The sequence below is a fragment of the Hyalella azteca genome, unplaced genomic scaffold, assembly GCF_000764305.2.
Source record: "Hyalella azteca isolate HAZT.00-mixed unplaced genomic scaffold, Hazt_2.0.2 contig15136, whole genome shotgun sequence".
NCBI lineage: Eukaryota > Metazoa > Arthropoda > Malacostraca > Amphipoda > Hyalellidae > Hyalella > Hyalella azteca.
Window position 1 is genome coordinate 1253 of NW_025944997.1, and position 13256 is coordinate 14508.

A 13256-nucleotide genomic window follows, 5' to 3' on the forward strand; every position below is an offset into this window, starting at 1 on the left:
TACTTACTAGACTTCTAGGATTTGTAACTAGAAGTCTAGTAGTTACAAATACTAGAAATCTAGTGGTTTGGCCTCTCAAGATTAAAAACCCACTAACACTTGCAACAAACCAGATATCAGCAGCTATTCTGCACCAACATTCAAGATATTATTGGCTAACAGTTCGTTTATGAATAACATTACAGCATTTCCTATGAGATTTGGATATTCGAAACACATAAGTAAAGTATTAATAAAAATTGCGTTAGTTAAAAGGTTAATTGATAATAGAAGAACCCACCTGTTAACAGGGGTTTCGTCTTCAAAGCGGCTCCGCTTGGTGGGGGGAGGGCCAGCTCCTCCTCTCCCCCTATACCGGCCCCTCCCCGAGTCTTCGTACTCTAGGATCACTTCAGGGTCTCTTTCTCCCCCGAACCTTCCCCTACCTCTAGGGGAGCTCAGCCTTCGAGGGCTGGGGAACCCTGGTCCATATTCAGTTCCCCGTCCTCGGCCACCTTCCGATATTCGGCGTCCATTTGCGTCCACCAGACAGCGTAGAGTTTCATCGAACCCTCGTCCCAGTCCCCCGGAGACGTCCATTGCACGCCCACGAATTCCAGGGGACACCGTTTCCGGTCGCCAGCCTCCAGGACCGTCTATTTCTCTTCCCCGTCCCTCGGGGCCATCAATTCCTCTACCACGGCCTCTAGGGCCATCCATTCCCCGTCCTCCAGGACCTTCAATTTCCCGCCCTCCTGGGCCTCCCATTCCCCGCCCTCCTGGACCTTCCACTCCTCGCCCTCCTGGGCCTCCCATTCCCCGTCCAAATCCTTCTGATCCGAACATTTCCCGTCCATGTCTCACAGGGCCATCCGCACCCAGTCCACATCTACCTGGTCCGTCCAAATCTCGTCCGCGTTCTCCAGGGCCATCCATATCCCACCCTCGTCCCCCAGGACCATTCATTGGTCGTCCAATTTCCCCAGGGCCGTACATATCCCGCCCACTGTCTCCCACTCCTTGTCCTCTAGGGCCTTCCACTCCTCGTCCTTCGGGGCCAGCCATTCCCCGTCCTCCTGGGCCTCTTACTCCTCGTTCTCCAGGGCCCTCCATTCCCAGTCCTCCGTGACCTTCCACTCCCCATCCACCACGGCCTCCCATTCCACGTCCTCCTGTGCCTCCTCGTCCTCTAGGGCCTTCCATTCCCCATCCTCCTGGGCCTTCCATTCCCCGTCCTCCTGGTCCTTCCATTCCCCGTCCTCCTGGGCCGTCAATTCCCCGTCCGCCTGGGCCTCCCATTCCTCGTCCTCCAGGGCCTTCAATTCTTCCCACTCCTCGTCTTCCAGGGCCTTCCATTCCCCGTCCTCCGGGACCTTCCGTTCCCCGTCCTCCTGGACCGCGCAGTCCTTCGTCCATCAAAGGATATGGGCCCCTATCGTCCATGTCGCCGCCACGACCAGCCATGAACAGCCGACCCTCTACGTCTTCTCCTCGGCCACGACCCCGAACTGAGGGTCCTCCGCGACCCCTATCGGCAAAAGCAGTGCGGTCATCTGCATCCACGTGTCCGTAAGGGTGGTCTCTTCCACGACCAAAGCCCTCACCGGGAGGAAATTCACCGCGTCCTCTTCCATCAGGAGCAAAGTCCCCGCGTCCCCTGCCACCGGGAAGGAAATCTCCACGCTCTTCCATCAGGAGCAAAGTCCCCGCGTCCCCTGCCACCGGGAAGGAAATCCCCACGTCCCCTACCATCGGGAAAGAAATCTCCACGTCCCCTGCCACCGGGAAGGAAATCCCCACGACCCCTGCCACCGGGAAAGAAATCTCCACGTCCCATGCCACCGGGAAGAAAATCCTCACGTACCCTGCCACTTAATTCATCGAATTTCCTTTCCTCCTCAGTCGGATAAAAACATCGTCCTCGACCAGGCTGCTCTCCATGAGGGCCAAACCTCGAGTTAGGATCCCCAGAAATAGGAGAGCTCCCGAAGCGGGAACCGTCGGCAACGGGGAACCCTCGTCTACCCCCAGAATCACCATCCCTGAGATCCTCGTCACCATTGTTACTCTTTGAATCCAAGTCCATATCCATGACCTGGATGTTATCCTCGTCTGGGGCGAGTCCATCAGACGTGGGGGAGTACACGATACCACGACCGCCATCTCCGATATGATGACCTCGACCTCTCGAGAAGCTGTCTCCGAAATTTTGACTCCAACGGCCCCTTGAGGAAGGATCTGCAAAACTGGGCGACCTTCGCATATCCTCACTGATCCGACCAGTTCCCAAAGGCCCTCCGTCAAAGTTTGGCTGGTTTTCAAAAGTTCCACGTCCCCTGCCGCGGAAAGGCTCATCTCTGTCCCTGAGTCCTATCTGAGGGGAGTCAAAACCCGAAGCGCGCCCTCCTCTAGAACGGTCAAATTCCAGCCCAGGCCTTCCTCTGCCAGGTCCTATATCAGGTACAGAAGAGCCACGTCCAGGGCGCAAATCGGGCCGGAAATCACCCCTTCCATGACCGATTTCCACCCCACGTCCTCTGCCTAGTTCAAATCCACCTCTCCCGGGTCTAATATTTGGTACTGGATCACCACTTTCAGGTCCTATTTCTAGACGGCGATGAAGATCTAGTCCAAATCCGCCTCGTCCACGTCCTACATTGGGTCCGAAGCCACCCCTTCCAGATCTTACATCAGGTCCTGGACCACCACTTTCAGGTCCTATTTCTGGACGGCGATCAAGATCTAGTCCAAATCCGCCTCGTCCACGTCCTGCATTGGGCCCAAAGCCACCCCTTTCAGATCTTGCATCAGGTCCTGGCCTTCCTCTGCCTGAACCCCTACCCTCATCCCAACCGCCATCTCCTGCCTTCAGAGGATTCCTTGAGGAACCTTCCATAGAAGGGAACGATGCTTCCTCCTCATCGTCTGGACTTCCTTGCTTGAAGCGGTCGAATTCTTCTTGGGCTCTCAGAAACGCAGCATAGTCGTCATCTTCAACTTCATCATCTTTCTGTTCCTTGCTACCACCAGCGCTTGGCCTCCCTCGGTCACCCACCAGTCCCCTTGCTCCAGTGGCATCACTGCCTCCACCGAAACTCTTTGGTGGTCCCAAGGGATGGCTGTCTCCATCGAATCCTTTTGGAGGCCCCCAGGGTCGGCCGTCGTCAGCAAATCCTCTCGGAGGTCCCGAGGGACGGCCGTCGTCATTAAATCCTCTCGGAGGTCCCGAGGAACGGCCGTCATTAAAACCTCTTGGAGGTCCCGAGGGACGGCCGTCGTCATTAAAACCTCTTGGAGGTCCCGAGGGACGGCCGTCGTCATTAAATCCTCTTGGAGGTCCCGAGGGACGGCCGTCGGCATTAAATCCTCTTGGAGGTCCCGAGGGACGGCCGTCGGCATCAAATCCTCTAGGTCTCAAAGGTCGGCTGTCGTCACCAAATCCTCTTGGAGGTCCCAAGGGACGACCATCGTCACTGAATCCTCTTGGAGGTCCCATTGAGCCATCATCAAATCCTTTCGAAATTCCCCCAGACCCAAGATCTCTACCATATTCTCCCAGGCGACTATCGGGACCAAATTTACTGTCTCTTCCTGGTTCTCTTGGGGACCCAAGGCGATCTCGCAAAGTGGGGCCTCGCGTCGAGTCAAAATCGGGCTGCATTCCCATTCCTTCACCTCTCACTGATTCGTGAAAAGAGCTTTCACCTCCCCCAAACCTTCCTGATGGCGAAGGGAGCCCCGAAGGTGCTATCGGAGGACGTCGCAGATCTCGGTCTGCGTTTGAAGAAAGATCCACAGCTCTTCTCGGACCTCTTGCAGCATCACCGCCATCGATTCGTTCATCCCAGTCTTCGAAGCGTTTCTGCCCACTCAACCCCCCATGGCTTAACGAACCTTCGTGATCCCCAGGACCCTCTAACCCTTGACGTCTATAAGCATCTGCGAACCCTTCATTAATGGGAGTCCTGTCATGTGGAGGTGGTCCGGAAGTCCTTCCAAATTGGTCAGGATATCCATCAAACCGACCCTTTTGTTCATCCCTCTTTGGAGACAGATGGGCAATATGCTTGGGATAACCCTCGGGAGGTTGTGACCTCTCATCAACCCCGCCAAACTTTTGAATTTTGGCACACCTGTCCCCTTCATTGCTAGGGTCCTCGTCCCCAGTGTAGGGATCGTGAGTCCGTTTTCCTCCAAAATCTCCTTCATCTCGTAGGGCCCCTGGCCCCCCCGCAAACCCAGGAGGGGGTCGAGCAATATTTACTGGTGCGGCATCGGAAGGTGGGAGGGGAGGGAGTGTGGAGGTGTTGGAGTGATCACCCCCAGCTCCTGGTGGGGGTTTGGAGAAATTGACATAGGGAGTATCACCCCCCATGCCAGGATACTGAGACCTTGGGTAGTTGTAGTTCTGAAACAATTATACACAATATATATAAGATTTTATATCTGTAATAGTTGTAACATTAAGTACGTATCACACAAAACCTTCCAGCATTGGTTAAAAATCCGTGGCACTGTTTTTACAGCCTCTATTCCTCCCTTTTACATTAATTTTTTTTAATATGAAATGACAAAAAATCTCAACAAATAACACATTATTGTACTATATTTTACTGAAACCTAAAGAGTCAAGCTAACAATGAATGCAATCAAGTCCATGTTTTTCAGCTATCATTCCAATGTATGAAGAAGAAAATTAACCTGGAAATTTATTTACCGTGGCTGGAGCTGCCGTCGCTGAGGCTCCATAATAAGGATGCTGCTGCTGCTGTGGAGGTTGTTGCTGCAGCTGTTGTTGCTGCTGCTGCTGTTGTTGCTGCTGCTGTTGTTGCTGCTGTTGTTTGAGAGCTTCAGCTTCCAGGCGTTGTTTATCAAGTTTTTCTTTATGTTCCTTCTTTTTCTGCAGCATTTGCTGGTGCTTATCTTTTATTTCCTTAAGCTTAGCAGCCTTGATGGAGTCCCGCTGCTCCAGCAGCTGCTTACGCCATTTGTTCCAGTCAGCCTCATACCTACCAGTCCAATAGACTTTAATGAGGGAATATCAACTATTGAGACCTCTGAGAAATATATCAATTATTGAACTATTGGCAGCTCTGAGAAATATNGTTAACAACATTTGACTTATTCTCAATCAAATTTTAATTACTTGATGGGTAATGAATACATAAAGAATAGTAATTCTTGGTTCACACGACTAACTTGGTGAGGGCCTCCTTGTCAGGATGGTCAGCATTATCCTTTTTCCACTGGTTGAACTGATCCTCCCACCCACGGAACTGCTCGTCAAACTCCTTCAGTTCAGCGTCCTGTGACTCGTCCAGCTCAGGCATTGGCTCCTCTTCTTCTATGGGCTCTTCAGGTTTTTGTGGAACTACTAGCAAATAACTAATAATTAATACGCTACCTAATCAGTTGTTATTATAAATTTTATGAAGTGATAAACTTGGTCTAGTGTAATGACCCAATATTTTCTGATATTTTTTTGAGCTGACAGTATATCCAATTAGCATCCATTCATTTGTTGCATCCATTATTTGATCCAATTCTATACATAATACAAGTAACCACATATTGATAATACATAATATACAAAATATGTGGATGCTTCAATGCAAATAAGCAAACATGTTGCTTCCTGCCTACTTCTCATGTTCAGCAATGATAAGAATAAAAATATTTTCAGTACAGGATAAGAATAAATATTTTACTCCAATCTGCTGACAACTTTGGTTCACAGATTCTATTTGGATTTGAAGATTCTATTTTGGTTCAAAGATTCTATTTTGGTTTATAGGTTAACCCCTAGAATTATATCTTAAAGTGTCCAGCAGAATTTTTTTAGTGAATTTCAACAATAACCATCACACTGATGTCCACTGAGACACTTATTACTTGCACTAAACATGTCCTGGCTATCCTTCACCTCATCTACTGATTCAAAGTATGTTTGAAATAGGAAAATTTATTAATTCCAGACAGTGAGCAATATTAGACAAGTAATCTAGGCTGGCAGAAATGTTGTTTTAATAATGAATTGAAACAAAACATATATTTAAAAAAATATAACTCAGTACTCACTGCAGTGAGTGACAGAGAGCACATTTTCTCATCAACAAAAATGTGAAGTCACGGATGGACAGACAGACAGACATGGCAAGCACAATAGTGTTTTTTTATTTATGAGAAAATATGCTAAAAATAATACTTGTTACATTGAAATGCAAAGACCTGGTGGCATTACCTGAAGTAGTTTCATTGGTAGGACCTGAGCTGGCAGATGGTGGAGGAAGAGCGGGAGCTTGAGCGGGGAGTGGTGTGGGGTTGGGGGGGACTGCAGTGGGGGTTGGGGCATACATAGCCCCTACTGGATGAGTGACCATCGATGGAGGGGGCATGGAAGGGGGCATGAAGTTCCCATACATCTGAAGGGATGAGAGAATAACAAGCTCAAACGGGAAAGTTTAGGGATTTTAACCTTCACATTGTGCCATTATTCAGAATTAAAAAGGCGAAAATCAAATCAATAAAATTTGGTCAAGGAATATATCAGTGATCACAATAAATGTATGATGAATCCAAATCCAAAGTAAGGCTACAAAGCCATATTTTTTTTATTGCAGTCATGCATTGACTTGATAAGCCCGAGAGAAATTTTTTAAAATACATGAAAATTAGCAAAGAAATTTTTTTCCACTGGTAACAGAAGAAACTGAAGAAAATTCTGACCAGTTTTCTGGCAGTCAAAAAATAAATTTTATACTTTAGAGTTGCAAGCTTCAGAGCCAGGTAAAGGAATTGATACCCTTCCTCACATTGTTCAACATAAAAAAGCAATAGAATCTCAATGATAATTTTGTCCATAGAAAGAAATTTCTAGATATCGCCCATATTAGAACTTAACATACACGTAAGTCAGTATAAAATTTTGAAAATTCACTTGGATATCAGCAAAAAATTGAAAATCTTTGCAATCTACATGATTCATATAAAGCCCAGTTGATGTCAGTCTTGTGCATTATTCAGTTGGCATGAGAATATTTTGAGAATAAACTGCTGCTCTTCCAGTGTAAAGAATTTTGAGTGTTTTATAACAATTTTCTTTGAAAGTTCACTACTCCAGAAAAAGATGCTTCTTGTGGAATAGAATAACATAGACTTCTAGAGTAATAATATTGTTCACATTGAACATGATTACATGAACATGTGATGTGATGTACCATTGGTAGCATGAACATGGATATTTCTCTGCTCTGAATATGTGAACATGAATGTATTAATCACCTCAACTAATATTTACAGTAATGAGTAATCTTCACTTGGCTATACAGTCAGCAAGCTTCACTGATGGATTGAACATGTATATGTGATATACCATCTGTAGTATATTTGCATATGAACATGGATATTTCTCTGCTCTGAATATGTGAACATGAATGTATTAATAACTTCAACTAATATTTACAGTAATCTTTACTTGGCTATACAGTAAATGGCTGCTGACCTGCCCCCACTGCAGCCACTGCTGGTTAGGAGTGACTGGCCAGGCCTGCTGGCCGCCGTACATGGTGGCCGCCCCCGCCTGGGAGTACTGCTGCGCCTGCTGCTGCAGGTATGTCAGCTGGGACTCCTGCCGTGAACCACATCAAAGAATAGATGAGAAAATTACAGCATTTAAATTACCCTAAAAAGTGATTGTCAATAAAAATTTTCACTAACAGGCAATTTGAGGCAAATGATACAATAATAATTAGATTCATTTGAAGACTTGTAATATGTTTGAAGACTTGTAGGGATATGTATCGAAGAAAAGGCAATGCCAAGCTAGTTCACCATATCTTCAATGAAGAGATTCAATGATCATGAGTTCAAAAACTATATTAAATATAAGTAAAATAAGAAGAGAAAATAGAAAGATATGTGAAAAAGATTAAAACAGATTTGAAAAATAAAAATTAAATAAACATTCATTGAAGATATGGGACAATTAACAGATTAAGTGCAGCACTGCAGCTATGTCATATTTCATAATGGTCATACAACTCACACTTGGGTCAGGCCACACTTAATGTGTTAAGGAGTTTGGTTAATTTAAAGCAACCATAGGGCATAGCATTCCTTAATAATAATAATTTAATACTAGCAGTTTCAGCGTATATTAGACTGTAGGCCGGTTGCCGATTCTTAATATCGCAGAACATTTGCAGCATGTTGCGGTCTCAAACTGGGTTCTCACTGTTACAATTCTGCTCTACTTAACCACCCGGCCTCCTTGCCGATTCAGACCAGAAACTGGCGCACAGAGCTGGGATCGAACCCGTGACTCTCTCGGGCTCTCTGCTCCAATCTTGGTACTCTGAACCCACTGTGCAGAGTGGATGAATATTGCAAGATCTTTGGCGACACTTCAGTAGTAAAATTTACGCCTTCAGAAGATCTTGCCAACACATTTAGATTGAAATTCTTGCATTTAATATATTTGTCAGTCTTCGGCCAACTATTTAGAAAAAAGTAAGGTTTCCGGTACATTGGATGGATCAGGATGCAGTGAAGCTTGTCTGAAAATCAGTTGCGATGAGTTCACACCAAAATATCCTAAGCAAATGTAAACAACAAGTTTACGATTACGTAGTTGCGGTCACATTAGAGCGGTCAGACTGCATTATCACATGTTCAGTTGACACTTGCTGCACAATCGGACTGTTTTTAGGGTAAAATTAGTTATTTGGGGTAACACGTGCATGCAACCTTGTAAATAAGTTGTGGCTTGTAAACAGTTTTTCATTACTCAGCATAAATGGCTTTTCATTGAAAATTACCTGGCGACGCATCTTGAAATTGGTTGGCAACCCTTTGGGCTTAAAAACCCATATATTGGCAACGCTGCTTCCACCCTCTGCACCCTGGCTCTGAACTTTAACCACTGGGCCACGGTACACCCTGCCTATCCTTGTAGTATATATATGTAGTATTGTTACAACTGTTAGGATTGTACAAGTTGATTGATATAATCAATGCTAATAAACATAAACTTAATAGTTTCAAGGTTAGGATGGGAAGAGCAGTTGTATGACATTCATAATTATGTGTCTATCCATGGCAAGTGTAGCAATTTTGAAAATAAGTAAAGCATTACTATCACCAATTTGGCAGATCAGTGAGGTGGTCACTGAGGTAAACACGGGATATTCCGACACTTTAAGGACGTAGCAAAAAATGAATGGCTATAAAAAAAACCATACGTGCAACTCGAGTTCTGTTTGCTTTACGTCACTCTCCAAACACTGCACTACGTGCCAGCAACAATGAAACGTCACAAAATGTTGCCATGTTTATTTAAAAGCCTTTAGAATGCAAACCTACCAAATCCATATATTCCGACACAGTGCGACACTGTGCGTGACTAAATTCGGCATTTTGTGAGACTAATTCCGGCCGCGCTTCAAACTCTACTAATTTGTAATTCCGACACTCTTGTGTTCAAATTCCGATCGCTGTGTGAGCTGTATTGGAATACAACACAGCTTGGAATTAGAACACTATTGAATATTGAATTCTACTTATTTAGGCTTTTAATTAAGAGCTATTAAGCTTTTAATTAAGAAAATTTTAATTTTTGCACACAGCTTGGAACGAGCTGTGTGTGTCTAATTCCAAGCACCATTTTAGAATAGATGTCAGGCAGTGATGGTAGCAGGTAGGAATGCCTAGTATATCTCAAAAGTTGCCTATTACTTAAGGTTACCTGCCTACATCCACAAACTTGGCCAAAAAATTTTTTGTCATTAGACAGAGCTTATTTCCCAAACAGGGTTAACTATTTTGTGACCCTTCTTTAGATAGGTTTTCTTTAAAAATTTGCCAGAAATTTATTATTTGCAGAAGAGGGTTAAAACAAACACTGAAATGACAGGCAATGATTGCTCTAACGTATTCTTTTATCAAATTAAATTCAGTGCAATTAGAATGCACGCCATGGGCCGGTCCTTTCTTACCCCATGAAGCCTGCGATCCTGTCTTACCCCATTTGACTATATAGATGCTATATGCCTGTTAGTGATTTTGGTCCTGTCTTACCCCATCTGACTACTATATACTTAAAGGATTCCTAATATATTCACAGACTTATTTAAAAGTCTCAAACCATAATATTCTTTCTACACAAACAGTTTATCACTATTTGGTAGAGCAAGGTCAACTATCAACTTTGACAATTTTTTCAATGTTCTTGCTAGGTGACGTGCACTGTCTCTCTTTGGATCTCAACATTTTCCCACTAGACGGCCCAGACCTAGTGTTTTGGCATGAGTATGGCGTGCAAAAGTATGACATCACTATTTCAACCATCAACGAATGCCTGGAACTAAGAAAAAGCTTAATATAAAGGAAAAAAATCGAGAAGTGTTGGAATTACCCATGATGCTGGAATATACCGGTACTGCGTTTACCCTGGTTGGCTTACTGGGCTAGAGGCCTAGAGCTAGATCACCTAGATGAAATGACATTTGTGTTTGCTACAAAATTGCATCTTCAAAAATTCAATATTCTCATATTAATAAGTGGGTCGCCTGCTGAAGACCACTACTGCCCTAGATGTAATGGACTATCATGACTCCTGCCTTCCGGAACGTAGCCTAAACACTTAAAGCTGTCCGTATCTAGGCCGTGGGTCAAACCAGCTCTGGGTCAAAACAGGCATGGAATATATCTGCTTGGTGAGCCGCGACTGAATTTTTTGAGCATTGGTTTTATGGATTTGCCAGCCGTGATTCCATTTCTTCGAGCCGTGATTCTATTTCACCAAGCCGTGAATTCCACATCTTGGCCATGAAAAGCCCTTTACGAGGCACGAATTTATTTACAAAGTCCATGCACGGGTTACCCAAATCTCTAATTTTACCCTAACACAGACTAAATAGTCAAATGGCAATAATAAAATTTGTCTTTACTGTAAGTTGAGCACATGTTAATGCAGTCTGACCACTTTGACATGACCGCAACTATGCACGATCTTCAACAAAACGTTTAGTTGTTTTGTTTACATTACGATGTTTATGTTTTTTCTGCCGGATATTTGGGCGGGAACAGTAAAGCAATGCGGATTGCGGAAGTTGAAAATTTTATGAAGTGACATGTTTGCAAAGTGCAAAGCGCGATTTTTCAATCAAACAAAAATTTCTGACATTTGAGCCGCGAGATTTCATACCTACTGAAATTATATGATATTAGAGCCGCGATATTTCAGACAAAAATAAGACTTTTCCTGCCCTGGGTTGAAAGGCCACTTGTCGAATGATGATAAATTTTGGAACAGAACTATGCTATCTGAAACCTAACCTTAGATGCGGCGAACATAAAATTACGTAATTTAACGATGCCCGGAAGTCATATTCGATCTGCGGCCTGGTGGTGCACGGCAGGTGGAGGTCAAGGCCGGAAGAGGACAAAGCCTAGTGGTGCACGGCTGATTGGTGTAGGTCCAGAGACGCGGAGAGATCCAAGGCGTTCGATTCAGGGCTTATTGGTGCACAAAATTGGTGGGACACGGCTGTGCTCCCTTAATAAGCATTCATCTGTTGCGTTCTTTCCATTAACGTGTCCTACTTCACTTTACATTAGTTGGTCACTTAGTTCCACACTCAGGATGATGTATGTTTTCGGTGAATTTTCCCGCGCATTTTCACTTTTTTTAAGCTATTGCTGTGCACAGTTGGCGCAATGTAATGAAAATTGATTCTCTTTGCGCACGTGTTCGCGCAATCCCGGCCATCAATTCTACGTCGCGCTGCCGCGCAGGAGCAGTTTGTGGNCATAGTGGCAAAGCAGAGAGTTTTTTAGACTCTCCCTCAAGTTCATTTTTGAGTCCTATAAGTAGACCAGTAAAGTATCCTGGATACAAGCATTATCATACTTAAGAAATTGGCTTGAATCTTGTGTAAATGAGGAAATTAAAAATGAACTGATTCTAAAAAAGCTCTGGTTTGCCACTATGCTTTCAGGTCCTGCTTTCAAATATGCTATGTGTACTGGTTAATTTAATATCCCTCTAAAATTCCACACTGCTAAAGTATGGCGCACGGCGCATTTTTTTACCAACGTAGTACGGCGCACCGCGCAGGTCGTTAAAATGACAAAATAAATTCCCGCGCACCTGGCACATCTTCCTGACCATGGACTTAGTTCAAATGCCACAAACAGCCACATCACTTTTGTGTTGCTTCTTGAAGTTCTTGTTTGGTTTGCAATAATAAGGCTTATTTTGTACAAGTATTAGGTTGGACACAGTTTTTGAGTACTATCATAACTCTCATAATTATAGTCAAGTCTATATCAAGGTACCATCGATTAGAAACCTTATACCTACTTGACTCGGTAACTTAACTTTTAAGTCTACTTTTATGTTTACCCCTCTATAAACTGTGCAATTTAAGCAATAATATTCAGGTGTCATAAAAGTTAGCGATGCAAAAACCAATTACCTGTCCAGTAGGAGCCCCAGGCCAAGTTCCATTATTCCACATTAACAACAAGTGATAACTTTAATCACAAAATTTGCTTTATCGAAACTACCCTGTATTGATATCTCACCTAACACAAAACACAGGAAGAAGCGGATGCGGCAACAAATGCGTCGCCGGTCGAAATGCGGATCCGATCTAAACTCTGAATAATTGTAATATAGTGTTAGCTTTTTTAGCATTCGATAGGCGTTAGACACGTCGCCTATTCTTAACATTGCAGAACATTCATCACTTGCGTGGTCTCGAACACGCAGCTCGCTGCTTCGATTTTGCTTCGCGAATCCTCCCGGCTCCTTGCCGAGTCTGACCAGAAACTGGCGCATGGAGCTGGATTGAACCTGCACCTCTCTGCTCCAACCTGGTAAATCTAAACTGTAGCCACTGAGCCAATCTACGCAGTGGCTAGTTATATATTGAACCACCGATCTGTAACAATGTTCTTTCTCACAGGTGTTAATTATTGAATCTCTGTATATCAACAAAGACCCTGCAAGTGTACTTCGGAAGTTGCGTCAATGTTAATATTTATGTTCACCGAGTTACGAATTCTATCCAATACTCTTTTGAAGAGCCTTGTGCTGCTTATTGATAAGGTACGAAGATTCATTCCTCATGTAATCAATGAACAGACATTAGTGGAAATGAGTTGGCAGACCGAGCTGGCAAATTGAGACATGAGTTTAACCATAGCTTCTTCAATCCTGTTGAATACTTTGACCAAAGACACTGGCTTAACAGATAATTTCTTGCGCGCGAGCT

At 44.3% G+C, this 13256-nt stretch overlaps 1 protein-coding gene across 1 annotated transcript; it reads right to left on the reverse strand.

The window, feature by feature from the left end:
• Window positions 1-279: 279 nt before the first annotated feature.
• LOC108668129 (collagen alpha-1(III) chain) lies at window positions 280-12619 on the reverse strand (the record flags this gene model as incomplete). The annotated part of the gene is given in 7 exon segments (XM_047884316.1): window positions 280-1663; window positions 1665-4387; window positions 4697-4988; window positions 5179-5353; window positions 6221-6401; window positions 7481-7609; window positions 12456-12619. Coding segments are annotated over 7 exon segments (4926 nt in total), but the record flags the coding sequence as incomplete, so codon positions are not given.
• Window positions 12620-13256: the final 637 nt, after the last annotated feature.